At 45.2% G+C, this 27997-nt stretch overlaps 5 protein-coding genes across 7 annotated transcripts; 3 read left to right on the top strand and 2 right to left on the bottom strand.

The window, feature by feature from the left end:
- Positions 1–1579: 1579 nt before the first annotated feature.
- LOC6541493 (intersectin-2) lies at positions 1580–13286 on the bottom strand. 3 transcript variants are annotated; one of them, XM_001970153.3, is made up of 8 exons: positions 13041–13286; positions 12891–12979; positions 5133–5283; positions 3679–3813; positions 3430–3620; positions 2609–2755; positions 2153–2549; positions 1580–2081 (listed from the first exon to the last, which is right to left on the bottom strand). In XM_001970153.3, exons 1-8 carry the CDS (start codon positions 13098–13100, stop codon positions 1932–1934), a joined length of 1320 nt encoding a protein of 439 aa, XP_001970189.1. In that variant the 5' UTR covers positions 13101–13286; the 3' UTR covers positions 1580–1931. The 3 variants fall into 3 exon arrangements, with proteins under 3 accessions (XP_001970189.1, XP_026835028.1, XP_026835029.1); XM_026979227.1 differs by lacking the exons at positions 12891–12979; positions 13041–13286 and adding an exon at positions 10365–11069; XM_026979228.1 differs by lacking the exons at positions 12891–12979; positions 13041–13286 and adding an exon at positions 5469–5540.
- Positions 13287–14203: 917 nt separating this feature from the next.
- On the top strand, positions 14204–15184 carry LOC6541563 (adult cuticle protein 1). Its single transcript, XM_001970152.3, has 2 exons — positions 14204–14295; positions 14580–15184. Exons 1-2 carry the CDS (start codon positions 14242–14244, stop codon positions 14976–14978), a joined length of 453 nt encoding a protein of 150 aa, XP_001970188.1. The 5' UTR covers positions 14204–14241; the 3' UTR covers positions 14979–15184.
- A 4022-nt stretch (positions 15185–19206) lies between these two features.
- LOC6541719 (ATP synthase subunit g, mitochondrial) lies at positions 19207–20003 on the bottom strand. Its single transcript, XM_001970151.3, has 2 exons — positions 19813–20003; positions 19207–19737 (listed from the first exon to the last, which is right to left on the bottom strand). Exons 1-2 carry the CDS (start codon positions 19850–19852, stop codon positions 19454–19456), a joined length of 324 nt encoding a protein of 107 aa, XP_001970187.1. The 5' UTR covers positions 19853–20003; the 3' UTR covers positions 19207–19453.
- A 2437-nt stretch (positions 20004–22440) lies between these two features.
- On the top strand, positions 22441–23364 carry LOC6541340 (adult cuticle protein 1). The gene is made up of 2 exons (XM_001970150.3): positions 22441–22533; positions 22658–23364. The coding sequence occupies exons 1-2, from the start codon at positions 22528–22530 to the stop codon at positions 23078–23080; spliced, it is 429 nt and encodes a 142-aa protein (XP_001970186.1). The 5' UTR covers positions 22441–22527; the 3' UTR covers positions 23081–23364.
- A 2294-nt stretch (positions 23365–25658) lies between these two features.
- LOC6541432 (adult cuticle protein 1) lies at positions 25659–26253 on the top strand. The gene is made up of 2 exons (XM_001970149.3): positions 25659–25724; positions 25832–26253. The coding sequence occupies exons 1-2, from the start codon at positions 25719–25721 to the stop codon at positions 26225–26227; spliced, it is 402 nt and encodes a 133-aa protein (XP_001970185.1). The 5' UTR covers positions 25659–25718; the 3' UTR covers positions 26228–26253.
- Positions 26254–27997: the final 1744 nt, after the last annotated feature.

Below are 27997 nucleotides of genomic sequence, written 5' to 3'. Positions count from 1 at the left end.
CGCCGCGGTTTTTATCAATGAAATATTTTCGGGGCATTTAAAAGTTTAGCGCCTGCTCGGCGATATTCGCGAATGAATAATGTCACTGGCAATTATTCAGCAGCACCAGGATATGCGCCGCTAAGTAGGCAACAAGTCGCGAAAGGACGTCACGGGGCAAGGTGATAAATAGTTTGCGGGGGGAGGGAGGTTGGGCGAAGGTGCCTTTGTTGAATCACTCGCTTCTCGGAATCTCGCCGTGCTGTGCAAGGTCCCAGTTCCTCAAAGGTCCTGCCATGCATGCGGAAATCCCTGCAGGCCGGTGGTTCGGAAATGTATTTGAAAATTCCACGAATCGACCAAGTGTAATTGCGTATTCCGTTTTCATTGCAAAATGGTATTGTCATGTCTTAGGCGACGATTATATTTATAGACAGGTGATGATAGCTTTGTTTATATGATATTTACTGGAAAGAAGGATGTGACATATTGCATTTAGTTCAGAGGGGTTTCAAGTCGATGAAATGTGACCTCCTCTTGGTTCTCATTAAATGCATTAAACTAACAAAATAATACATTTTTAGAGCTGCAAATCCGCAGGAACACTGCAATCCCAGAGCTGGAATCGAGGGGTTTGGACATCCCCAGCCAGGCCTGGAAAAAGAAGACACTTTAATGTGAAATGGCCGTGAGTAATGGAGGACAATCAAACGATCCCTCGATGTTTTCGTTATTGTTTTGAGTGTGTATGTGCGTGTTGTTTTGGCCTAAAAGGCGGGCCAGGAAAATAAGCATATATAGGGTTTTCTTGAAAATCGCCTGGGGCAACAGAAGATGACACTTAGCCTGAGAAAACCAATAATAGCCCGCTGAAAAGTTTAAGTGCTCGGGGGCAGGAGCAAGTGGCGCTGGGTGGGGGCTTCCCCATGTCAGGCAAAAGGCATATTTTTGGCCAGGACCTGCTATTTATAGTCGGCTTTCTTTCACTCTCCGCCACTTACTCTTCATACTTGCCGCTCTTTGTGGCAAGCGGGTTGTGCGACTTAAGTTGCATCGCCTCAAAGTCCGCCCACCCAATTGGACACCGACTCATCCAAATGCGTCACGCCCTTCTGGTTTGGCACATGCAATCTCGCCATGTGTCGACGTGCCAAACAAAATGATAAACAAATTAGCGCGGCTAATTACTCGGAAGCTTGTGGATGGTTTTCTGGGAAGCAGAAACTGAAACTGTTAATAAATATAGTTATTGGAGTTAGGCTGAGAAAGAAATATTTTTTATTTATTTTAAAACATTTATTTGGTGAAACACATGTACATTAATTGTAGAAAAAGTAAGCTTAATTTAGTGTAAACTAAAAAATTTAAATCAAAAATCATTACACATATGGTTGTAGTATGTTTGTATGTGTGATAACTCAGCGGACCTTATCAATTGACAAATTCGTTTTCCGTAATATATTTTTTAAGGATTCGATTTTCGGAACACAATTAAGCCCGCATATCTTTGCGGTACGCACATCCGTATCGCTGGGCAAATATTTGTAGCATACTTGTCGGGTGTTGGCGAGTGAAATGTGTAGTTAGTTGACTCACGCGTTTGCTTTTGGATTTTTCGGCCGCTTTATTGTTGTTGTCATGCGGGCACTATCACCTCGTTACAGCTTTAATTAAACCCCATAGACAGTTATCAAGTTATCAACCTAAACGCCGAGATTGAGTGACAGTGGCAGTTTGGCTGACGTTTTTCGAATCCGCTTCCTCCGCGGACGTTTAACAAACAGTGGTATCCCAGCCAAACTGATGCATGCACAATTTGGTGAAATATCTGGACTCCCATGGGGGGAAACCAAATATTTTGCCAAATATTGAGAACTCGCGAAAACTGGTGTGCAGGATAAACGGCCAGCCGCTGCCCACCGAACATGAAAATGGATTCACTCTATTGCTGCTCAGGCCTTGGCTGGCTCCTGGGCCTCGTGGTCCGAGCTGATCTCAAGGTCCTGCTCCTCCGCCACCGCCTCCTCGCCCTCCTCCGCTGTCTCCACGAAGATCTGGCCCATGATGATCTCCTCGGCCAGTTGATACAGCTCGCGGATGTCCTGGAGGAAGCAATTTGGTATACAAATACACGTATAAATGAATCTAGATTGAGTATGATTGATGGACCCACCTTGGCATTTCTGAGCGCCACGATCTTCTCATCCTCGAAGCGCAGCTGGTCGTACTGCTGCTTTGAGATGAGCAAGCCCCGATTGAACTCGTCCTCCATCTCGGCCTCCAGCTCCTCGGCGTACTGCTGCTTGGCCAGGGTCAGGCTGATGGCATCCTCGCTGATGACCGTCTCCTCGGAGACGTCGGTGACGTCGTCCAGGTACTTGGAGTGCACCTCGCCGCCCTGGAAGTCATCGTCCTCTACCGAAAGTTCCTGCGCGATCACCTCCCCACTGGATCGATGGGCATCCTCGATAAGTTCGGTTAGTTGTTGAGTGGTGACCGCCAGCTTCACATCCTTCAGCTTGTCCTCCAGCTGGTTGCGAATACGCAGCTCGGTCTCCCGGAACTTTTGCCTAATTCGAGGCAACCCATTTGGTAATGTCAGCGGAGTAGCATATTTCATAATCCCTACCTGGCCCTCACTATGTTCTGTATGTCCTGGGGATCCGATGAGTAGGGCTGGGATATGCGCAGCGAGCGCTCCTTCATTTTGGCACGCTCCTGTTCGAGGAACTCCTTCAGGCTCTTTTCGCACTCCCGCCAGTCTTCGTTTTCGATGCTGTGATGAAAAGTGGGGAAGTTTTCCTTTCATTAGCCCCCGTTCTGAAGCGAACTCACTAAACATTCAACTCATGCATATTAATGGCGAAGTAAGCAACCGGGTTTAAGATTGCGCCCTGGCAACGAAACGGTTTCATCATCATTTGGAGATACGCTTTCTAAGGCACAGTGGTTATTGAAGAAAATACAGATTTGAATAGACACCTGAACGAGAGCGGCCAATTTTGATAGCTTTGTCAAGGAGCTATTGATACCACATAGTTGTGAAGTGTTATTTCTGGCACATTTGTGCAGCTACAACTGATAAAATTCAGCTAATGAATTTATAAACTATTATGGTACGCTTTGTAGTCGACTCATAAAACTTTACCAACTGGTAACAACAAACTTTTCGTGGAACTTAGAGCATTTAACCCCAGTCTATGATTTGCTGGAATTTCTCCGTCGACACCCACGTCTTCCCACTCCCACCGAAGGCCGTTTAAGCCAGTGGGTTCCAGTGGGTTCATCTTTTTACAATACATGCATCTTAGCCCTCTTTTTTGTGTTGCCCCAACTCGCTGGGGATAAAAAGCTTCCCCAGAAGGCGCCGAGCGTCAGCGAGGAATAATGTATTGTTATTCATTTTTAATTTTGCCGGCATTTAATGGCGGCGGAGTTTAAGTTACTTACCGCAGCAGATCCATTCCCCTTTCCGCATCCTCCGCCCTGTACTGCTCCACCAACAATTTCTGCTGGCGCTGCCGCTCGCGTTTCTTGGCCAAGAGCTCGGCTTCCTTGGCGGCGTGTTGCAGCCGTTCCCGCTCCCATTTCACGCCCTGGAGCTTCAAGCGCTCCGCATTCTTCTCCCGAGCGGTCTTCAGCTGTTTGGTGCAAAAGGGGTTAAAACTGAAATGAAATCTGATCGGGAATCAGGCTCACCTTGGAGCGCTCCTTTTGGATCTCCATGTTGGCATCTTTGTTGACCATGAATATGGGATCGTCGGCCAGTTCGTCTGGTATTACGTCCGACTTGCCCTCGATAATCAGCATGCGTTCGCGCTCCACCTCTTTTAACTGCCAATAAAATCAAATTAATAAATATAGTACCTCTTGAAGTGAAGATACATTAATGCACTTCTAAGCCAGTTCTTAGCGCATTAAACGTAGAGTAAAAAGTATCTAATAGCATTAAATTTGTTAAAGAAAAAGTGTAATAAAGCCAGTTAGTTTTCCTATCCAATAATACGTTTGATGGCAGAACAAGCCGCTGTTTGAACTTTATTAGCGGTCAGTGTGGTTGATATAAAGCCAAGTGCGGCAAAGTGTATGTGGTAATAAGCCGCTTCGTGGCTTACACATTTTCGGGCTAAGGCAAAGTTTGTGGTGTTCCCAAAATATCAATTTCTTAGCCACATCAACACTTCCCGACACCTTGCCTTGTTCTTTGTTGCCTTTTTGGTGCATTGCGCGGCAATGATGAATGAAATGCAATCGGAAGCGTCAAGAAATTTTACTTCATAGGCTCGGTATCATTTCAAACTTCAGTCAACTGCAATTGCATTTAAGGACAAGTCGGACAGACAGATCTCTAAGTATTCGTATCCGCAGTGAAGCACTTTGTACTTCATAGTTTTGGAGACTCGCATGTCCCACCGACATAAAAGGCAACTTTTGCCATCTCTCCCCGTGCCTTCCACTCGTCTTCTGGTCCAATTTTTATTACTTTGACGGCTTGGATTTGCCATTTTCATGTCGGAGGCTCATTGGATTCAATTGTTTGTGCTTCGGCCTGGCCCCTTGGAAAACAGAATAAGTAGGCGGTGTGTCGGCGTCATTGAAAAACTTCGGGACACTTTCGCCGCGCTCCCGTGAAAAGGGAAACTTGAAAAGGGTAAGCAAGTCACTGGTGTAAGGAACATAGCCCTGGACTTTAAGATACCGGAGGTCTTGAAAAACTAGACAAAACATAGAAGAGCCACCAAAAACCCAGAAAAGTGCTACATACACCACAGATGTGCCGAGATGCAGTAGTTATTTTAGTATTTCCTATAAAACTTTGTATAATCTTCACTTTCCATTTAAGTAGATACAAAAATGGCGTAAAATTAGGCTGATTTATTGAAAAGTTTACAAATTTGGGAAATATTTGAGATATCGACTGGGCTATCCTATCAAAAAGCGAATACAACCCGGTCTCACCCTCGGAAATAAGTGCTCTACGTGACGCTCCCTGGCGACAAATTTGTTTAGGACCCACGCCTCATATTTGCCCCTTTCTAAACTTCATGAAAATTAAATTACCAGCCACGCAAATTGGTCACATTTGTGTTTGGATTCTCAGGGGCTAATTGGGGTGCCCGGATTAGAGCCCCCAAAGAAGTATCCATTCTTACCTCCCGGGCGCGAATGCGGGACAGCAGCTGTTTGCGGTAATCCTCGTCGATCCGCTGCCGGAGCTCCTTCATGTAGCTGCGGTCCGTCAGCTTGACCACATTGGTGCCCATCAGACGCTCCAGGCGGGCGCTAATGCGCGGCAGATTGAAACTGGAACGGGAAAGTTAAGTTACAGCAAGGTGAGCGGAAAATTCAGGCCGCGATATGCGAAGAAAAAGTGCGCAATCATAATGAAAAGAACAAATGGCAGACAAGTCAATGTTAATGGCTCTCCCAAATGTATGCCAGTAAATTCTGCGCTTAATTACGGGCTCAGCCTTCACCCCCCCACTTACCCACACCTGGGTGGGAAAATCCCACATCGTCCGCTGAAGGCGTTTTAGCGCTTGTAACTGTTGGTAACGAATGAGGTCGGGCCGCTTTCTCGGCCTGTTACTATAGCGCTTTTCACTCGCTGCGTTTGCCAACTGCCGCCGTGTATTATTTTGGTTGCCAAACACCCGAAACCGACAACACAAGGACAAGAAGTCGTGCTCCAACTTCTCCGTTCCCAACACAATGGGCCAAGCCAAAGATGGCTTTCACGAAATTTAAGAGTCCTAAGAACCAGAAGCGATGCGATCTTAATTTACATATGCTCAGTTAAATGGAGACTTCTAAATATTGCTAGAAAGCATAAACAATATCCTGTTGCAAACCTGCTGTGCGAAGCATATTTAGGCAAAGGTTTAACTAACTGACCCACTGTCCTCCCAACTTGCTCCTATATTCTTCACGTGATATGCACACCAGTCAGCAGGACTAACAACAACCAGCACCCCGAATTTCTTGGCGTAATGGTAGACATGCAGGGCAGGGTGGGACCGTATCGGGGAGAACCCATCGGGGAGAACCCATCGGATTCTCGGATTCATGGATGAACGGCGTGCCAAGCGGGGGAAGACTGTCTCGTCTCGTCAGACGGTTAGACTTTCGCTAGGCTTTTTAGCAATGGCTCACATGGTGCTTCTTTCTTTCTTTTATTCTCTTTGCGGTTCTATATGGTAAATAGGTATTTTATTTCTACATGCTATAAAGCAACTTAATGCGGGCAGGTCATGAGACTTGTGCACTCATCCAGCAAACATTGCCGTGTGGGTTTCGAAATTCATCATGGGATTAGGCAGTCCTAGTTAATGGTGCTCGTTTAGTTGACAATTAGATGGGTTCCCTTATAGGGATTGTTATTTTGGGGGTACCTTGGATCGAAGCCCAGATTGCACCCAATAAAAAACCGTTCAATTCGAGCAGGCTAACACATTTTTAACGCTTACAATGTCGTCTTTGATGTTGCCACGAAAATCGTAACGGGCAATAGTTCAAAGTCATCAAAGTTCAATTCAATCAATTTTCAATCACAAGCAGGTGAGGAAAGTAAAATCCTACCCCAGTTGGCATTGACATTGATAATGAAATTTCAGGACATCAATGGGTGTTGTCGTCGTATCAATAACCCGGCTCATGTCACATGCTCATGCTACATGCATAAATTACGTATACGCCCCGACGGCCGAGGGTTGCGGTAAGAAAACAGTCTGTCATGTCTGTGCCCTAGAGAATCCCGAGTTGCAAGCCTCAATTTATGACCCGCTCGCCGTAAACAAGGAAACCCCTTCGCTTGTAATAGTTCCTGTGATAGCTCACATCTTTTTATTGCAACTTCCGCGAAACTTTCCGAGTGCAACTCCCGTGACATTTGCAACGGTCGCATCCGCTGCTGTCACGATAGTTCGGGTGGGCCATGATTTACGGCTCACCCACGTGGGATTCCCCTGGCATTAACCCATTTTTGCCGGAGTGCTGGGGGGTGCGTGGGCGCCGAGTGGGTTAACGCATATCCGATTGCCATTTGCGGCACAGTCGGCTCAATAACGCATTAAAAATTGTGTATTTCCTTTTGTAAGCGCCTTTGTTTGTTCTTTTATTCCGTAAGTGCTCGCAATGAATATGATTTATTGGGTGGCTATATATGCCGACTTTATTGGTGGGACAAGGCTTTATGGCCAAACTGCGTGCTTCATAATGGTGTCAACTTTTTCAGCTGCCGATTTTTGCCATTCGATCTCCATACATTTTTAATTGTGCCTGCTAAAATGTTTCAAATTGATAATCCTTACTTCGGACTGCCTGTGGTGCATTTATTTTGTACTCGCTTTTAGCTACCAACCATAAAAGCCGCTTCTTTCAGAGCCCTATTACTCCTTTCTTCCTATGGGCGTAATGTGTCGGAGAGGAAAAGTCCCATTGATTACATTTATGACTTAATTAGCGGCAGTTCGCAGCGAAGCAAGGAACCATATTAGTTTACACCCTTTCCTTGCCGTTCCCTGTCATAGGCTATTGAAGAGGAGCCATAAAAGCCAACCGAAGGAGCGGAAAGTTGGGCGGAAACAGGACTTCAGCTCCTGCAAGGGTGCAATGCTAATTAACGACAGGGACGTGCATAAATTTACCGAAGCGTTGACATTTATGTCTTCTGCCACTTGGCCATTAAAATTGATAATTGCAGCACGTAGCTGGGGAAATAAATATGCAGCAGGGGTGCTGCTGGTTGTTATTGAAATGTGATTCCGATTGACCCATAATAAAACCGTTGGATAACATAATTATAAGATTTTCATTTTGTATAATCTTTCAATTATAATCTTTCAAGAAACCTATAAAAGCTAACCCAAATATTGTTTGAATTCTGGCTTTTACCTCTCCTCCGGCTCCAGAGTGCATTGCACAAAGTCGATGAGGAACTCCTCCTCTATATTGATCCGCATCATTGGCACGGATTTTTTTGTCCTCTTCCCTTTCAAGGGTCTTGCAGCCATAGCAGGTGAGGAAAGCAGAAGGTGCTCACTTCATTCCCTCATTTTCGCACCAATTCGAGCGGGAACACAACCTGCGGAACTTTCACCCGAACTCGACAAAGTCAACCGGCGAATGTGGCGCCCTTTTCGCAGGACTCGATTCCCTGGGCTGCCGCTCCTCGGGCTTTGTAGTTGACACACACGTGTGTGTGGCGTCGAGTGGCACGTGGAAGAAAATGCGCCCACCCACTTTTTACCTTTGCTCCCCAGCGTCTCACGATTCCCAGGCGTTGGCAATAGAGCCCCGATTCCGATTCCGGTTCCGATTCCGAATCGGTATGCGAGTCCTGTCTGGCCTACACATCGCATGTTAAAGCATTTAATGCTAGGCGTAAAGACACGACACCAATGCCAATATTTTGACAGCGTAGTGTGTCAACAAGTTTCCAATGCGCAGTGCTCAGGATTTGAAAGCCCCGACAGTTCGGCTTCAACAGCTTAAGGTCCTGGTCAAAGTCAGTCCGTCAAATTGGAATGCTTGCATATAGGCTTCAGGGTATAGGCGCTCCAACAGTCCAGTGAAGATTACTTTTCACACCCTATAAAATATATTTACTACTGATCACGAGCAGTGGCAGACTTAATTTAGCCATATTTGCATGCCAGTCTGAATGCTTTCTACGATCTCGGATTTCTACGCATTGAAGGGCTTATCGTGGTTGGAGAGTACAGGGTATATGATAGTAGAGTTTCCAAGTTTTTAAATATTTTACAACATTTTACAAGCAAAAGGCGCGTTGAAAACCTTCGACTTCTGACACAAGCAAGTAAAGTCAGACAAATCGGAAGGCAACTATTGGTGATGATACCTCCAAAAGACTTAAATTTGTGCTTTTTACTATTTACCCTCCCAAATATATAACTCGATTGAACAGACACTGAGCGCCAAAGTATTGAAATACTTTTGAAGGTTTCCACTCTGAGGTGTCGTGGGAACTGAAAAGCCAGTTTCGTTCTAGCCATTTCACTCTCGGATTTCCCTTAGCCCTTTGCTTCTGGCCAAAAACAGTGGGTGTTTATTTAACCGTTAGATCTCGTTTTCCGTGTCCCTTTGTCTGAGCACGGAACCACTGAGTAAAAGTTTTCCGCAGGGAAGGGCGAACTACTTCTCGAAAGCTGGGTTCCAGGGGGCAGTGGATGAGGAGCTGGTTGGCGGTCTCACATTACCGTGAAACCAGATAACAATTTCGCTTTATGACCGCGTTTCATGCCAACGAGACATACAATAATTTCCTCTAATCGACTCCTAGCGCGGAAATTGAGCAAACACTTTGTATCGAGTTGGAGTCACCGGTGGCTTGGTGGTTGGGTGGTTTCACTTCTTGGTGGCCAATACGTTCGAAATTTCGACTTTGGCATTGCCTGTGTGATGCCATTGGTCCTGGGATTATGTGTTAGCTAGTGATGCCTCTATTAGAGAAATCACGCATATGACATGTACCTACAATTTCAGGAGTTCTGAACTAGATCTACTATACGCAGAATTAGCTGAGTTCTCGCTTTACTTCATTAGTATTAAAAGATATGATTACGATTTCAAAGATTCTAGTTCTATAAAAGAAAATTCAATTTTAAAAGCAGGAATATAATAGTTTGAGTTGGAATATATGTGCCAAAAATGTTAGCAATGGCAGCACTAGTGCCTTTCACATTTGCAAGCCGTCGGCAAGTCATTTGATTTCCGGTCCGCCCACTTCTACAACGGCCCACTCTTTCACCTGCTCCGCCAACTTTAATTGCAACGTCTTCCGGCAGCGCGATTCGTGCCCCAAGAAATCAGGTTGGGAATCTGAGAATCTTAAATTTGTAACCTTCGGTGGAATAAAAATGCACTTTCCCGCTGCCGTCATTTTCAATTGCTGTTAGTTTTGTTTTCCATTATAGCTAGTTTCCTTGGTGGCATTACGAGTATTCTCGCGCCGAAGGTCGCAACATAATCTATGTTTATGTACTCCCAATGCCACACGCTGTTTTCCACTTACTCTTGTGGGGACACAGAAAATATGGGCTAGAATGGGATTGTTTTTAATTTTGTTATATGTATTATTTAAAGGCAAGTTGCAATGCAAATTCATTTAAATTTTGGTCAATGGTTTGAGTTTTGGATATCGTCTTGTTATAGCGCACGTGGGTTTTTGTTCCTGCTGAGCTTTGCGAAAAGCTTTTACGATGGTTACACTTAAAAAAATGAACTCAGCATTTCTAAGTGCTTTTTTAAAATATCATCTATCTTTTATGATAGAGGCTAATTGAATTTTCAAGTAAGCCACCAAAAAAATAATATATAATGGAGTAGACACAATGATTGCGACCCCGTGATTGGTCTATTCTTACTTGCACTTGACCAGGTCCTGCAGATCCTCCGGCGAGAGAGCGTACTCGGGATCCAGATGCGGAGCATTGCGCTTCCGGTTCCGGCTGCGGTGTTTCCTGCGCAGACCAGATGGACTTTTCGCCCTGGAACGGACGGCCAAGGCGACGTTATCGCTGCTCTGGAAGCTGGTGCTTATGCCCGGATCCTGGATGGCAATGATGGGAGCACTCGAGGAGCGTTCATCCGTGTACTTGGCCGCCGAGGCGGCAGCTCCGCCGGCCAGCTCCTCGGCCTTGGCCTTCTCGGCGAAACTATCCCGCCGCCAGGAAGGCGTGAGGGTTCTGATCACATTCTGGGTGTCCGAGAAGCCCTCGTAGTTGTACTTCTTTCGCAGACTCAGCCCCGAAAGGTACTCCAGCGTTTGCCAGACGTTCATCTTGTTCGCACCGTACGAGGGCTCCTCGTCGACTGACCAGCAAGCGTTGCGTGCAATCCGCTGGGCCAGGAGCATAGTCACCGTGGCACATCGGTTGCCCGGCGGCGGGGGTGCCCACTCCCGGGAATCGGATAGTGCAACAGTTCCGCCCGCGCCCACCACTCCGATCCCGGCGGCATCAGCCTTCATGGTTCTGAGTGACATATGCGGAACAGTTTGTTTAGGCCCAAATTGTAATTAAGTTTCCGATTCCGTTTAAAACTTCGTCCTCATCCTGCGACGACCGAACTTTATATGGCTACCGTCGCACACGTTTCTGCTGCTGGTTCTGCCTGCGATTCTGATACTGATTCTGTTTCTGATTCTGGGTGGGATCACCACCACCGTCGGCGTGGCAGCCACGTTGCGTGGCAGCCACGCGCTCGTACTCGCTGTTTATTGTATCCATTTTGCGCCATTAAAAATAATATCATTCTGATTGAGTGACGCGCCGCTTAAGTACTTTCCTTCTTCGTTGTCCTCGCACTGACACCGTTTTCCGCCTGCCGCTTTCCTTTTTATTGAACACGCAAAGTGTCGGCATTGCATCGGTGTATTATATGGTATTTCCCCGCCCCTCCCAAACGCCTTTTTCATTACTCCGTTCGCGATTGTTTTGGGCCCCCGGTGGGCCTGGCACCTCGCATCATTGTGGGTACGCAGCCCGGACAAAAGGCGAGTGAAGCCAGTGCTGATGGAGCGAGGGGTTGCCCTACCACACATTCTTTTCACATTAGCCCTATTACTAAGGGTACCTCCGCCACATAGAGGGGTTTTACTGGATTCCCTAATAAAATAGCATTTTCACGGGATATTCCAAAAATGTATCTACAGCACAGAACTTCAACGAATAAGTACTTTTACAAGGATCACATAAGAGCCCCAACTTAGTTAGTTTTAAATTTTAAATATTCAATTTCTTTACAAGTGCATAATAGAACATAGAATATTAGTATGGCTCTTATTCCTAGAACATCCTCAAAACGCTTAGCTTGTAAAGTTTTCTAAGGACATTGCACGCCCAGTTTCAATTTTCCCCGTATCTGGAAGTATCTTAACCTTGGGGCCAGACAATGCCTGACTTCGCCGCCCCAAAAGGCAAGGCAACCCGCGAAACTTGAGTTTTCCGACGACCCAGTGAGAATAACCAAGCCAATTTCCCGTTTCCATCACTCCTGTTCCCCAATTACTTGCCAAAGTTTCGCCGACAGCTGATGGCTGCACTTGCTCCCCTTCTCACCTGGGTGTTCATTTGCATTCGAGAAGTTGAGGCATCTATCAAAGGCTTCGTTAGCATCGCGTGACTGAGCGTTGTCCGGAAATTAGCACCACCCACTCAAGCCGGGGAAGATTTTTGGACAAGTTTCGAGGAGCAGGATGGGTCGCCGTGATAAATAATCTTATCAGACGATGTGATGCAATTGAGTGCGAGTATTTCCCCATCGCACACTTAATTGCCATGGAAATATTTCTGGGTGTGGCGGGGCCATACTTTATGTGTAAGTCTGACAATTTGATGGATGCAATAAAATATTATGGCTGCGGCTGTGGCAAAGAATCTTAATTGAGTGGCAGCGCACTGCATTGGCGCCAATCGGTGTCAGAGTCACCGAACCAACAATCGGCCAAGTTGAGTGCACCGCAAAAAAGGGCCAACTTTCGGCAATTGTATATGTACATATATATTTCTCTTAACATTCGTCCCTAATTTAATTGCTTAACTTAGCAAAAAAAGGCCAACTTTTGGCATACATATTTCTCTTAACTTTCGTCACTAATTAAATTGCTTAACTTAGCAAAAAAGGGCCAACTTTTGGCAATTGACATTCGTCACTAATTCAATTGCTTAACTGAGCACTGCTACTTGCTGTTTCCGATATATCTCACGCAGCAAGCAATTTGATGGTACTCCAAAAAACCATTTCTCTTGAAACTGAATCCTATTAATTTGATTTAATTCAAATAACCAACTAAAACTTCAAGTATTTCCCTCAGTGTGGCTATAAACAGCACGAAAAGCACCACACCACCCACTGAGCTGGTGGTTCGGCACTCAATGGTCTCTACTCACGCAACAATGACATCGGGATCCTCCCACCACTTCTTGTTCGAAGGCTGCAGCAGAAGGCTCACCTGTCGCCAGTGGTTCTTGTGCACCACCTTTGGATGAACATGAAGGTTAGAGATTTGGGCCACTTTGTGGAGCGCGGTGGGTAGCTACCTTGTACTTTTTCGGATCGTAGGCATTGTGATCCTTCTCCGTAAAGACCAGGCGAGCCATTTGTAGTCCTCTGGAATATTTCACGAACCTGGAGTGATTCTGGTGCTCAGAGGGAGTTCTTCACATCAAGTATCGTATTTGAAAATATAAATAATGCTTGCTTGAAACGGAATAAGGTGTGTGTGTATAGTGACTGAAGATTTTGCTTGTCAAAAGCTTAAATTGAGTGTTAAATGAAAGGAATAGTGTTGTTAAATTTTTGAAGTTACGCACGTCCACCCCAAAACTGTACCCTATTTATAAACAATTTAATTTTTTTGTTCATATATTCTATTCCTGATGAGCGCTACTGATATTCAAATGCCTTGTAATTTATCAAGTAGATTTGATTGCTTCCCGACTAAAAGCGAAAGTGGTTTGATTTACTTAGCGTTAATGGAATCTATAGATATAGCTTATATATAGAAATTCAAATTACTCTACAGAAGGGTATAATGCCAACATATCATAGTAAAATTGTAAAACATCTTTCCTTAATTATAAATATGAACTAAAAGTTAAAAAGTTTGCTTAATTTTGTATAAAATATGTGTTTTTTTTTGACTCAGGTATGGGTTTCGCACTTATGGACTCGGATTTATAACAAGTATTCCTGGACACACAAGTATGTTGGCGTTGGCTGCATTAGTGATATGCAAATGCCATCGAGAAATCTAGAGTCGGTGACCAAAATGGATCAGTTTGCCGAGAACTGGCGGGCGGCACATTAATTTCAGGGCGAGCTTACTGAAGTGAATTTAATTACATTCTGCTGATGAAATTTAAATGGACAGCCAGTGGTGCTGCGGTGGCTTGTAATTTGCCTATCCATTGTTGTTAGGGGCACCCGATACTGGTACATGGCTTTAGATTGAAGTCATGGTTATGGATTGGCCGAATCAAATGAGACCAGTCTTGTTTTCGTCATGTCAACCGGTGTGGCTAATTGTCGCGCACTTGAATTGTCGTCAATGAATTGTGGATATTGATTCGGGAAGGTCAAGGGGTTGGGGCTGGAGGTACACACATTACGTGGTTTGTTCTCTGGGCCAGTTTCCGCATTTGTGCAGCAAACACACATGGCTGATCAATCTGAGAACTGGCCTTACATGCTAGAGGGAATTATGGATCGGGGCTATAAAAGCACTTGGCCAACGGGCAGATGTCAGTTAGTTTCGTTTCAAGCGTCACTGAGATCACAGAAGCCAACATGAAGGTGAGATCGAAGGGATGTTGGATAAATACTACCAGTGTTTCAAAGCTAGATTTCCATATATTTTGCCTAAAAGGAGCATATACAGATATTTGCGTTCTTTCTAGTAATACATCTGTATGGTAACACATTGGAATACTGAAAAGCGTAATAGATTGATATCAATTTGCTGGTCTTTAGTTCATTTTGATACTGAGTCTTATAACCAACAGTGTCTTACTGAACAAATTACGAAGAAACTTCTTAAAAAGCTGAGCCTGCCACTAAATTGAGATCCCTATTTCCAGTTCGCCGTCGTCGTAGTCCTGTTCGCTTTGGCCTGGGGTGTCAACAGTTCGGTGGTGCCGCTCCTGACCTCCGCCCACGGTTTGGTGGTCGGTGCTCCCGCCGTCGCCGGTTCGGTGGCCATCCAGGCATCAGCGGTTCCCGCCGCCGTTCCGCTGGCCCTGTCCCCGGCCGGACCCGTACTCATCCAGTCTGGACCAGCGGTGGTTTCCGCTCCTGTTCCCACCGTGCTGTCCGCTCCTGCTGTGGTTGCTGCCCCCGCACCCGCCGTGGTGGCCGTCGCTGCTCCGGAGGCCAGCTATGTGGCCAAGACCCGTGGTGCTGTCCACGTGGCTCCTCTGCCCGGACACGTGCAGTCCGCTGCCTCCGTGAACCTGGAACCCGCACCAGGCACCTGGTAAACACCTGAAAGGACCCCTGGATTACCCCACCTCGATCCTGACCGCCACTGGCTCGCATCTTTACCACTTTTTTGGTTTCTTAAGTTCCCGAAAGGTCTTTACACTCTTGAGATCCCCGTGGGGTCTCGTTTCTTCAGCATTCTAAGTCAATCCTATCCAGTCATTCGCCTTCCGCTATACTCTCTGGCCTGTATTTATCCACCCCGCTGTTGTCACATGGAAATTTGTTTCTTTTGAATAAAAAAATGTTATTAAAACAATTGCAAGTGGTTTTAGTTGCTTGTCTAGTCTTAAGTAACTTTTTATATGCAATTAGCAGATGTCTGTACATCGTGTTCCCAGAAGAATAGTCCATCGACTCACCTTTTGATCGCCAATTAGAGGCCCCACCCTTTGCCCAGCTCCCACGCCTTCAAGTGCAGCAAGCATTGGACGGCCAAATGGCTTAAAACAATCTCGATCGATGGCCGATTACCGATGCCAGTAATTAATCAATTCCGGGGCCTCAGACCGGCGCTACAGCAGGGGCGTTGACAAAAGGCCGCTCCAGAAACGCGACGCAGTTGCTCGGCAGCTGGACCACTTGGTTGCCAACTCGCAAACTGCAAACCGTCGAACCGAACTGGTCTCTGAGCTGAAAACGAGAGTACTACTCGAACTGGAGCAGGGGCGGTTTGCCTTGATCGCCGCACACTCGCACTTGCAATTATTAATAGAAAAATGTGCAAAAACTTGATACGGCCGCCTTGCAGTTAAGTAATGCCCATGCAAAGTAATGCGGCTCAGACCAAATCCGCCTTAACGCCCACTTCAGACCCCTGAAACCCGTTAGGCGATGGTCCCGATTCCGAGGACTTTCCGTTGCCACGTTATTATATCTAGGGAAAAATACATGAGTATGAGTACATTAAATTACAATTTATGTCAATACATTCACTTATTATTAAACACTATTGAAAACCAGAAATTGTATCATATTTTGCTAATGATTGAAGTCAGTTGTAAGCACATTTAAAATGCTAACTCCCAGGGTATGCGATATTGTGAATATAGTAACTGCTGGCTGGATGCCCAACATTTTGACCGAAAATAGACTTGACGGAAAACATGATAAGCGCAAAAATGCCTGGGCTTTCAATAAAAGTGTCAATTGCCGGCGAAACGTGAGGCCAAGAAAGGGGTTGGGGGCGGGGGGCGGGGGCCAAGTGGCAGCTAAGCAAACGGCAGCGAAACATTTTGCCGCGTTGTTTAGTGTCGTGTCGGCAGCCAAGCCCCATGGCAATTGGCCATAAATCTAGACCCAGCCATTCACTTTTTGTTTTCTTTACCCGCCGCAAGTGGGCTTAACCCGATCGGCGGCTGCGTGCACGCAAAGCCAAAGAACGCATGACGCGGCTACCGAATGCAAGTTGGCCTAAACCGCCGCCCCACCCCCCCTGCCCCCTTTGGTGACAGTGCACCGGCAAGTTCAAGTTTACGCACTTTGCGGCTTCCTGCTTCGAACGGGTTCACTGCACTTGAGCCAAACGCACTCGCTGTTTCTGGTTTTTACGCAGAATCGAGTTCAACTTGGCCCACTGCGTTGGATTTCCTTTACTCGTGGTCTACGCAATTCGCACTTCTTGTGGCAAGGCGAAGGCAGTTCACTTTTTGGGTAGCTTTTTACCGATTTGAAAAACACAGGCTGTTCATTTCTGAGCTTATTATTGGTAATTACAATCTGACTGAGCATATTGAAGTATTAGTAAAAGTGTCTTTATGCTTGATGCAAAGCTTAGGTTTTGTGAACTATTTAATTTAACATTCATGAGAAGTAATTAATAATAAAATTAGTCCCAAGCCGATCGTATTACTTGAATTAGCCATATGCGGTCTGGCGTAATTGGCAATAAAAAGCATATAAAAATGCTACCCCAACTTTAAGGAGCAGGTGTGAATAAAAGGTACAATTATATTTGACCACACATAGAGATATTTTTGCAAGTGTACCATGGTATAACCATTACATCATTTAAGCCATCCACTTTCGCGTGGGCGATGAGTTGTTGAATAAGGTCAGCGTTCCGGCGGGGGATTAGGCCAGTTCTGCAGTCGAGTGATTCATTCCGCAGAATCGATCTGAACAAGGCGGTTTCAGAAAGCCAAAAAAGAGATATGCCGCTCCATTGCTGACTGGATTTCGTAACACCACATCGGCACGGCTTTCTTATCCGCACCCACAACTGGTTGGTGGCCTAAATATAGTTCGGCTGGCAGTTGCAACCTGTAGCCAAATACTCGCAGTCGAGTGAGCGACAAGTATCTGGCGGGTTGCATGAGCGGCAAACAAACTTGTTGCAAGCAAACACACTCGTTCAGATTTTCGTGATTTCCGTGGCAGCAGCTGGATGGCCAAAGGAAAATATGCAGGAAAAATGGGCCCACAGACCACAAATTCCGCTAGCCACTTGCTAACGTCATAAACACACTAACCAGCCCATAGAACTCGTTTAATTAGCAACAATTGTGTTCGTTGTGACAGTTGTGTAGTGACAACCGCGACCACTAAAGTGGTTGATTATTGCCCTCTCTTAATGACCATTAGGCGTCCGCTTAGCATGCCAATTGTAATTGGATTAATTACCCGCAGATCTTGATCGCCAGCTAACGGTTACGGGCCGGCAGGCAGCACTACTTGACCAATTGATTACGTTACGATTGCAATTGCATCACTTGCCCCTCTCGGTTCGATTTTAAACAAAAAATCTGCCTCTTGGAGGCCGCCCACTCGAAAATTCCTTGCCAGAGTCCAAGTGTGATTGCCTATGCAACCAGGCTAGTTAAATTAATTTAGTTCGAGCAACAATTAACACTAAATGCGTTGCACTTTGGTCGACCACTAGATGATCTTACCAAAATACGAGTATGCCTTTTTTCTTTGTATTTACTTATAGAGTAGAGTCTACAAGCACATTGTATTTATGCACTTAATATGAAATATCTGGATCATATGAAGAGTACCAAGCTGACACTTAAAAATACCAGAGTACCAAGCCATTTTACTTTTCAATTTACATTTTTCGATTAAAGATAGCAAATTAAATTTAAAATGCCGATGTAAATTTGTAAAAGTGTTCACTTTGCAACTCCCTTTGTCCACAACCATAGATATTACCAAGTTTTTAAAACGAGCATGACAGGTGAGCCAGGTGAGCCGCAATGGAAGCTTCACACACAGTGTATGAAAGCCAAATTAAATAATGAGCAGCAGGCCAGAGGTGTTGGTGGTGTGGTTGTGGGTGTGGGTGGAAATGCTGGTTACCAAATGCTGGCAAAAAGCCCACCCCACTGGGTCTCCATCTGGTTGCCAGCAACAAGTTGCAACAATCGGCAGCCGCCAAATTGAATTCAAGCGTGGCTAACATTGATTTCCCCCCAAGCCGATCACCGCCCCTCTCCTCTGGCCAATTAGTTTCATACTGTTAATGCTATTTTAATACGGAATGCGAGTCCATCTGACCAAAAGTGGGCGTAGTCGTACGGGGAGTTGTGATAAGGACCCACCGTATAGCCTAGCATGATGCAATCGGGCGGTGATATTGCAACAAAGGCTGGTGCTGGTGCTTTGTTATTAAAATGCCATTAAAATTGGGACAAGCGCCTAAATTTGATATACAGTCAGACAAATAAATAGTGAGGTTTAAGTAATAATAATAATAATTAAGAGGAATTCCAGCCAGCCATCCTTGTTTTACAAAAAAATTAATGAATAAGTCCTTGCGAAATTTGGCTTTTGTTCAGTTTATTGTCAAAATATGTTTAGACTGCCTTTGAAAGTTGCTTGTTATTGGCTACATACCTAGCCAGTACATGCCCCTTTGGCTGCGGCACACGTTGTTTGCCATTGTTTGGGTTGTGCAACTGCCACGGCGTCAATCTGATTTATGCCACTTGACCGGACTGCTGTCTTGCCGCCTTAGGAACCCAACGCCTTGCCGCTTTGCCGCTCGGACGCCTGCGCACTCGCCTCGCAGCGGAATATCAGAACTACATGTCCAAGATCAATGCCAGGTCTCCAGTGAGCACGTTGCTCATGCCGGGCCACTGGGTATCCGGAATTCGAGGCGGGGCACTGCTAGATGGCGGAGTGGGAGTTCACATGCTGTGCACCTGGTCACAGGCAGTTTAGGTATGCAAATGCTTGCCACTGACAGACATTAGGAAGCACTATACTTTACCACCGAATGCATGAAGCTTTATGAGGTTTTTAATATCTCTGAAATGAGTGTCGTACAGGATACGAAGATAGGAATTTAACTAGTTGAGGTTTACGACAGCGAATTAATAGGGAAAGACAATAGCTACACCCATGATTGTAATGCTTGTAATGCGCCTGTATTCAGTGCAGCTGGCCGCAGGAAAAGATATAAATGCAACGGGCCATTTGCATACAACACAACAACATGGGGAGAGTATAATTCATATGTATGCTCAGTCTAAACCTTGTAGCCGACCAGGTGACGACGACCGATGACCTCGCCCATGTAGAACCAGGTGATCACCTCCACGGTGACCAGCATATTGAGCCAGGCCTCAGCGACGGTGACCTGGGAGAGCCCGGACTTCTTCAGCTGCCCCTTCATATCCTTCTTGGAGGCCTTCTTGGCGGACTCCGCGGTCTGCTTCAGCTTCTGGAAGTCCGCGGGCAGCGGCGGCGACAGCTCCACCTTGGCGTATTTCCAGAATTCATCGAGCTGCGGACGTGCTGCCACAATCATTTCTGCGTAATACCACATTGTTATTATATTTGGCCTAAATACTGGCTGGCTAGAGCCAGTAGAAGTGCACATCTTACTGTTGGCCAGTGCCTTTGCCTTGGCAACCAATTGACTCATTTTTTTGATACAAAAATAAAACAAGATAAGCAAATTTCTGGAAATTTCACAATTTCACGTCGCAACGTTCTCGTACAAAGTTGTCAAACTGAGAGCTGTCAAAAATGATTGGACTTTCCAACACTGGGCTGCTTCGATTCGGTTCGATTTATGTCCCTGCCGAAAATTTACTAGGCAAAATGTGGGGGTTTATTTTATAAGCTTAGCTACACGCCAGCTGTTTCATTTTGCATGCAGCTCCCGTGCCAGGTAAATGTGTTTTGAAAATTTGCATAATTGCTGCCTGGCTGAAAACAACCTGCGCCAATTATGCGATTTGCGGGCGATAAACTGGCCGATCATTACCAAACCGACAAGATGGTTATTACCCGCCCACTTGCCAAGCGAAACAATGGTACAAAAAGAATAGAAAGACGGAGCACGCCCTAAAAGATTGGCCTGCATTGTGTCCGCTGGTCATCGAAATGAAAATCTCGAAATGTGCAATAAAACGCGCTGGCTCTTTCGTCATCAGTTCAATCGAATTGGTTCGCCACAATGCATGTTTTAGGCAAGCTGCTTTGCTAATGAAGCTCTAATGGCCTCGAGGAGAAGGGCCCGTTCTTCAAATGAAAATTGATCTTGTTTTCTCGCATAGTCAATCTAATTGCGCCAGTTAGACGAGTATGACATTCCACCAATTCCTATGCATAATAATGTTGGGTGTGATAAATGAATCGCATATATTTTTGCTGCAGCTGTCCTAAATGGGTTCAGTCTCGCATTTGGCCAGTTTGACACTGTGACCCAAGTCACAGGAAAAACAAAACGTGGCCAGTTTTTTGATCTGCATGTCCATGACGATTTCAAGTTGAGGCTGCAAGTCGGCGGGGCTTTAAGCCAAGTGCCCCAAACATGGTAATGTAGTCCACCAATTCGATTTGCTCTTTTGCATTTTTATTGTTTGCCAATGCTGACAGCCTTTGATTATATTTATTCTTGGGCGTTGCCCCGCCACAATACGAGAATTGCCTTCTTATTTTTGGCGGAGCAGCGGGCAGCGAAAACAAGGCAAAACTGCAGAGGCTAATTGTTTATTTAAAGCACTGCGCAAAATTCCAGTGCTCTGGAATTTGCGGCTGAAAGTCATGGCCTTAAAATTCTCTTATAAAGTAGAATTATTTGTACGATTTCGAAATTTGTAAAAGTTGGTAAAATAAACGCAATTGTCTAAATTTTTTTGGAAAAACAAATGCTGTCTATAAACTTTATTATGATTAGTGAACTATTTGCTGTCCATAAATCGAAATTTCGAAATGGCCACCAACATTTAATTGCTACATTCAAATAAGTGTAATGCATTTTAAGGGTTTCCACATTGATTGTCCAGGGATATAAAACCACAATTTTAACGGCTGACTAACTTTTTGGCATTTAAAGCTCAATTAATATGGTGCATTGATTTAGTCGTTGCAGAGGCTAAGTTCTGAGTCCGCCTTGGGGCGAAGTAATTGTTATTGCAGTGTAGGCACGCGACTTTATTTTACTTAACTTTATTTTACTGCACAGAAATTCCGCGCCCCATGCTGCAAGCCAAACACACCACTACCAGCGAATTATATAATTGCAACAAAGAATTCTGAAAGCTAATGCAGCAGATACTTGGTTTGTGCCATTGCAACTGAATGCTTTGGGCCACATGCCTATGACTTTTTAAATGTGTTTGTGCTTTATCAATATAATTTGGTGTTTGTGGCAATTTTCAAGCCGCTGATGGAGCCAGCCGATTGTGTCGGCTCAATATCTACGCTTGGTTATGTGTGTTTGTGCTTCACCCTCGGCTGTGAATTCTTGTTAATACAGTCAAGCTTCTTACCGGGCATTCTGCAAATATTTGAAAAGTCTTCAAGCGAAAATTATAATATAATAGAATTAACATGTTAAATTGTATTTTTTATTTTAAGTGACAATGTATTTTGAAAGGTATGATTGAAATACAACTACATTCGCAAAGTAAAGGAAACATTTTCTTTAATTGGAATTCTCATATTTGTAAACAATTTCTTTAATAGGAATTCTCATATTTGTAGAAATTCTCAATCAAGGATAATAAATTTGAGCCCGATGAACTTTTAAATGCAGATTTTTCGCTAAGGACCTAATACTTATGGCTTGTGTTGTCCTTTTTACATGTTGCGAACTGTAGAAGCTTGACTGCGGTAATTTGCGCAACCATTGACGCCCGCCGCCCCTTTTCGTTGGAGAGCGGGGCGTGGCCTAGGGGGTGGTGGTCAGCTGAGCGAGGGGGATGGGTGGGGAACGGGAACGGGAAGCAGCACCCAAGGCGCAGATCTTCGAGCAGCTGGGCAGTGAAAGGCCAAAACCCGGAGCGGATCTACCACAGTGGGTATGGGTACTCCAATTCTGCCCGAGACTTGGGCTTGGGCGTCGACGTCTCTAGAGCAGAGTCTCTCGCGCCATTCGCCTCTCTGGCGCATTTTGATATATATTTTCTTGACTTGGGGGGCAGGTTTCGGTTTTGGATTTGGAAAAGCGAAGCAAAGTCCGCGCCGCGTTTTTCGTATATAAGTTGCCACAATTTGGTAGTCGAAATCAGAATCAACTCGTTCGCTGAGTATTCAACAAGCACTTCTCCTTCAACAACCCAACTTCAACACCCACCCCAAACAAACAACATGAAGGTGAGGACATTGGCAGGAGTGCTCCAATTTTCAAAAGCATTGTACCAATTTACCACCGAGTTTCTAAAGAATTATCCTCGCAATCCTGTGACTAATTCCGACTAATTCTTAAACCCTTTTCCAGTTCGCCGTTGCCGTAGTCATGTTCGTGTGCGCCCTGGCTGGAGCTCATGCCTCGTGGGCCCAGATCGCTCCCGGCGTCTCCTATGTGAGCCCCGTGGCCCATGGAGCTGGTCTGTGGAATGGTGCCTGGAATGGTGCCTGGAACGGTGCCTGGAACGGCGCCTGGAACGGTGCTCCCTGGGGCGCCCCTGCCGCCGTTGCCGTCCACGCCAGCGCAGCTCCCTGGGGTCTGACCGGTGCCGGCTGGCACGGCGCTGCTATTCCCGGAATCAACCTGGCCCAGGGACCTGGTCTCGCCGCCGGCCATGGCCATGAGGGCGTCTATGTGGCCAAGACCCGTGGTGCCATCCACACCGCTCCCCTCGCCGGACACATCAACTCCGCCACCTCCGTGAACGTGGCCCCTGCCCCCGGAACTCTGTAAGTCGGGAGTGACGGACAAACCATACCCAAACCGATGCCAAACGGAGCGGATGGATGGCAGTGTAACTGATCTCCAACTGCTTCAGCGACTTTCCACGACTACTCCAACCGGATGAATACCCATCTCTCTCTGTACACTTATTGTTAAGCACACCGCTCTTAGTCCCCCCGATACGAACACGATCCTGATCTTGGGTCCATGTCCACATCCTCTGGACATTTCCCAACGCACTCAGCAATATATAAGTCCAACAGCAATTACAACAACTACAACAAACCAACAAACGACAGCATGTTAATTTTATTTTTTGAGAACTCTTCAAATACTTCCCATCTGCTTTCTGCTATCTACTATCTACTATCTACTATCCTGTCCTCCTCTACTCTACAACTATCTCTGTACACTTTTATATCTATCACTATCTGGCATATCGCCCTAGATATGCCCTGTCAACCTGTAAATATCCCATTGTATTCTAGTAATCTGCAACAATTTAAAGATTGACGAAAGCGTTATAAATAAAAGCAATCAGCGTTTTTTATACGAACTAAATATTGTGTTTTTGCAAATATGGGCTTGAAACAATCGGGTCATTTTAAAAATTCTTGGGAAATTTTTCTCAACCAAAAGCTTTAAGTTCGAGTTAATGTGTATATCTTATTTTTTATATATGTTTTTTTCTAAAAACAAATCATCATTGCTATATATCTTGGTACGTTTGCAGAATACTTATTATCCCATATTTGAATAAGTGCTTAGCCCTCATTAAATAGAACTAAATCATAAACTACATACTAGTTAATTATAACCTTGGGTCTTTTGTTTGCACCTGCTCGACCTTGAAAAGCCGACAAATTGTTCAATTGATTTCATATCTGGCCAGAATGTCTAGATCAAATGTGTCTTGTCTTTAAGTGTCTATTATTATAGTGACAGTCCTAATTTGCTTGGCCATAGAACGGTAGTCAAGCTGTGGGCCAATGGTCATTAGATCGAGTTAATTGGAACAGAGCCAGCTCATATGCACGTATTGGGCCACAGGGCGTATGCTTAATTATGCAAACGCTTAGCGCTAATTACAGATCGCTGGACACAGAGACCAAGTTTCGGTTTCAGTCAGCAGCTGGGCTTCTGGTGCAGCAAAATAATTGGCACACCGAGTAAATTATAGCAGTCGCTAATTACAGATTATCATCGCGCCGCAGGAATTCAACTTGAACTTTTTTTGGTGCCTGCTAAGAGATTTGGCCAAGACTCGATCGATCTCACCCACATTGGCATCGAAACGAGTTTTCCCCTCCTGCAGTAATTGAATTGTCTTTGCTGGGCTGAATTTGCACTAAAGTCTGACTTAATTGCGGCACCTAATGGGTTTGCGATATATTTATGTGGGCCGTTCCAGGCGGTGGACACCCACGCTCCAGACCTCCATTTCTGCCAATTGAGTGTTGCGCAATGGCGATTCCATTAGGTAATCGGGGGTGGAAATAATTAGGGCAATAGCCTGGAAAAGCGGATAGGCCTGGAGTGCCTTTCAGCTGTGCCAATTGCAGATTTCGGGAAATTTATAGTCAACACACGAATTTGTTATTTTCATGAAACGAAATACGTGAAAAGTGCATCGAACTAACACAGCAGAGAGTTAACCATTGTGCCTTTCATTTAATATAGTTATATTGTTCCAATTGATTATAATTGAACTTGGGTTTACAAATTTTACATCTTTTTTTATATAAATAAAGCAGATTTACGTTTTTGTTCGCTGTAAATTGAGTGCTGTACTTAAACTATTAAATATCCCATAATTATATTTCAATATCAAACGATGAAGTGGGCTGTTCCACGCATATCATTAACCCTTAAGACACATAAATCAGATATTAGCCGGCCTTATACAGGATACGGATCGCTCCATAATTGGAATCGTGTTGTAAATCAGACTGAAATGCTAATCGCGCACAAACAACAATTAAGTAATTAAAGTGACGGTGACGGTGTGATGCAGTGAAAATCAACTTACCGGAACTGCAGCTTAAAAGTGGGTTGGGCCACTTACCTAGACAGTTGGACCCACATGGCCACGGGATGGAAACACACTCACGAGAATGCATTGTTGTGCATTGCGGTGCAGGTTTGAGTGGTGCGGGTACGGTGGTTCACCAACGAGTTGGATCATTTGAAGTGGGTTATTGTTAAGGACCACAGCTTAAGATACAAATTAGGCACTTTAACTTATTAATTTTTCAAGAAAAAGTCTTTGGGAAATGCATGTACGTAGCTCGAACAATACAATAGGCCAATATCAAAGTAGGTGGAGAACTAGTTCTTGAACAAACCCGCTTTGAAGGCGTTCAACCTGGCCGTTTGATCCGATCCGATCCGATACGATCCGAGCCGCTCAGATCCGAGGCATGTCATTAGAGCTGACCATATGCATGCGGAGCAGCGCCAGCAGTGTCAGCAGTGTCCACCGTGTCATGGTGTGTGAACTCTCACTTTCATGAACCCTCCGACTTGGTGGTTTCCTATGGCTGATGTGGTCAGCAGCGGGGTATAAAACTGGCCGGCAGCTCCGTTGGCAGATCAGTTCAGAACAAGAGTTCAACCAGAGCGCAACCCAAAACCCACAAACAGCACCATGAAAGTGAGTTATTAAACATAAATATCCTGATAGTTGTCAAAAACGCAGCGCATGGATTGAGCCTTCAACAAGGAAGTTGTAACCCAAAACAAACTTTTCGCATTTAACAGTTCGCCGTCGCCGTTATCTTCACTTTGGCCCTCGCCATGGGCGTGCAGTCGTCTGTGATCCCCCTGCTGTCCCAGGTGGCTGGACATGGACTGTCCTACACCGCCGTCTCCGGACCCGCCGTGGTGGCCTCTCCCTGGGCCCTTCCCGCCGCCCACTGGCCCGCCGCCGTGAACGTGGCTTCGTGGCCTCCGGCAGCGATCCACGCCGCCGCTCCTGCCGTGGTTGCTGCCCATGCTCCCGCTGTGGTTGCTGCTCCCTCCGTCGTCGTGGCCCCAGTGGCCCACAGTGGCGTCTACACTGCCCAGACCCGCGGTGCCATCCACACCGCTCCTCTGGCCGGACACATCCAGTCGGTGGCCTCCATCAACGCCGCCCCCGCTCCCGGAACCTTGTAAGGAGGAACCACCTAGAATCCCCTTGCCGATCGGACCATTGCCTCCACCACGGAAACTGCCATTGCTGGGAAAGCCCCTCCATCGAACTTTGAGGGCTCCCCACACTGTTTTGTAAATACATTGTATATTTAGACATATATAGACAGGGTACTCGCACCTAGCACCTGAACAGGATCTTTTCTCACCTGTCCCAAAAACGAAGTCATCCAAATTCCCTTCCGACCCAAGCACCCGGCCACTTTTGTGGCTGCCTTTTTCTCTCGCTTACCTATTTATTTAGCATACATTTTCCAAGCATTCCTGTGAAAAACCCCACGAGTCTTCCTTCGAACGGAATGCCGAGTGCATTTTGGAGGAGGAAATGCTTGTACATCTTGCCAATAAAGAAAGTGTAACTAAAGTTTAAACGTTTTATTTTTTAGATGCATGAAAACCTCTGCAGCGTGGGGAGCAAAATATTCTTATACGTAAACTCTATTGTATCAACTACAAAATGTTGACTAACATTTTTAAATTTTTATAGTTCCTCCTTTTTTCCACTTTACAGAATAATAATTAAAGATAATGTAATGCACGTAATGTATACAAAGCATGTTTTGGTCAAGCCAAAATTAAGATATATATTTCTTGCCTGACAAATTCCCACAGGCACAGTCTATTAGTATACAAAGCCCGTTCGCTCTCCATCTATTATCATCGCAGTTGTACGCCTCCGAATACAATTGATTGACTCATTGCCTCAAATCGACACTACGCTGGAACCCCTTCCTCCATAATAAAGTGTGATTAGAGCAAATCGGATCGCAAGCCGAAATGTCAAGTTCATGCGCATGCGCACAGTTCCAACTGCGTTCAATGCGAAATGCAGCCACAAATCAAATCGAATCAGCACTTGGTTCCCCCCCTATATCATTCGATTTGCTATGGCAGAGTCCAACTGTTGCGTGATTTATACCCTCCCACTTTGCCAGCCCCTCTTGTTATTTTCCCCCTTCGGGTTCCAGCAACTGCGGTTTACAAAGTCGCGCGCTTGTTTTTCATGTTTCTAGTTTCGCGTTTGTTGCCGCATTTGGCCGTTGAATTAAATGCGTCAGTGTATCAATAGCAATAACAGTCGAACTCGAACTTCCTTCAACTTTTTCTCACCACACCTCCTTCTAAGTGCACTGAACAAAATTTAGGAACATTTATCAAATATATACTTGTATTGTAAGGTGCATATGTTCAATTTAACGCCAGCAAGTGCTCTATCTCAAAAATGATATAATTTCCGTAAGATATCTGTGTACATTATTTCCAATATTTTTGTAAAATATTGAATGTTTTCTTCTGTGCAACGTCTAGCGATTAAATCTGTTGTATTGAACTGACTGCCATGATTTATTGTACGCCGGCGGGCAAGAGTCAAGCGTCAATCGTGTCGACAGTCTCCCCTTACTTGGAGTCCGACTCGAAAATGGCAAGAAATTTCCTACTGGGCTTCGTTTTGGCAATAGCCGGTAATTGACCGGCAAAGAGAAAATCGCACAGAAGTCGCAGGGGTCAATACGAAGTTGGCGTGCTCTTACGATCGTTCCTATATGCAATTTAGAAAATTGATACGACATGTTATACATAATTAGCACTTTGAACGTACTTAACTTAATGTAATAATCGCAACCAATTTGGTGGTATATAAAATCGATTCCACATGCTGAGACTTATGAGTTTTACAAGCTGCATGCATAAAATTGAAGCATGGTGTAGTTTTCTTTAGTAAATATTATCTCT

This window comes from Drosophila erecta, unplaced genomic scaffold (genome assembly GCF_003286155.1).
Source record: "Drosophila erecta strain 14021-0224.00,06,07 unplaced genomic scaffold, DereRS2 tig00000055-arrow-pilon, whole genome shotgun sequence".
Taxonomy (NCBI): Eukaryota; Metazoa; Arthropoda; class Insecta; order Diptera; family Drosophilidae; genus Drosophila; species Drosophila erecta.
This window is presented reverse-complemented; position numbering and strand designations above follow the sequence as displayed.

Bases quoted from the DNA above. Each gene is read 5' to 3' on its own strand.
- LOC6541719 (XM_001970151.3), bottom strand. From the start codon at position 19,852: ATGAGTCAATTGGTTGCCAAGGCAAAGGCACTGGCCAACA. The intron at 19,738-19,812 runs GTAAGATGTGCA...GGTATTACGCAG, and splicing joins GGCAAAGGCACTGGCCAACA to AAATGATTGTGGCAGCACGT.
- LOC6541493 (XM_026979227.1), bottom strand. From the start codon at position 10,984: ATGTCACTCAGAACCATGAAGGCTGATGCCGCCGGGATCGGAGTGGTG. The intron at 2,550-2,608 runs GTAGGGATTATG...GCCTCGAATTAG, and splicing joins CAGAACATAGTGAGGGCCAG to GCAAAAGTTCCGGGAGACCG. The intron at 2,082-2,152 runs GTGGGTCCATCA...TGCTTCCTCCAG, and splicing joins TGGCGCTCAGAAATGCCAAG to GACATCCGCGAGCTGTATCA.
- LOC6541563 (XM_001970152.3), top strand. From the start codon at position 14,242: ATGTCAGTTAGTTTCGTTTCAAGCGTCACTGAGATCACAGAAGCCAAC. The intron at 14,296-14,579 runs GTGAGATCGAAG...CCCTATTTCCAG, and splicing joins TCACAGAAGCCAACATGAAG to TTCGCCGTCGTCGTAGTCCT.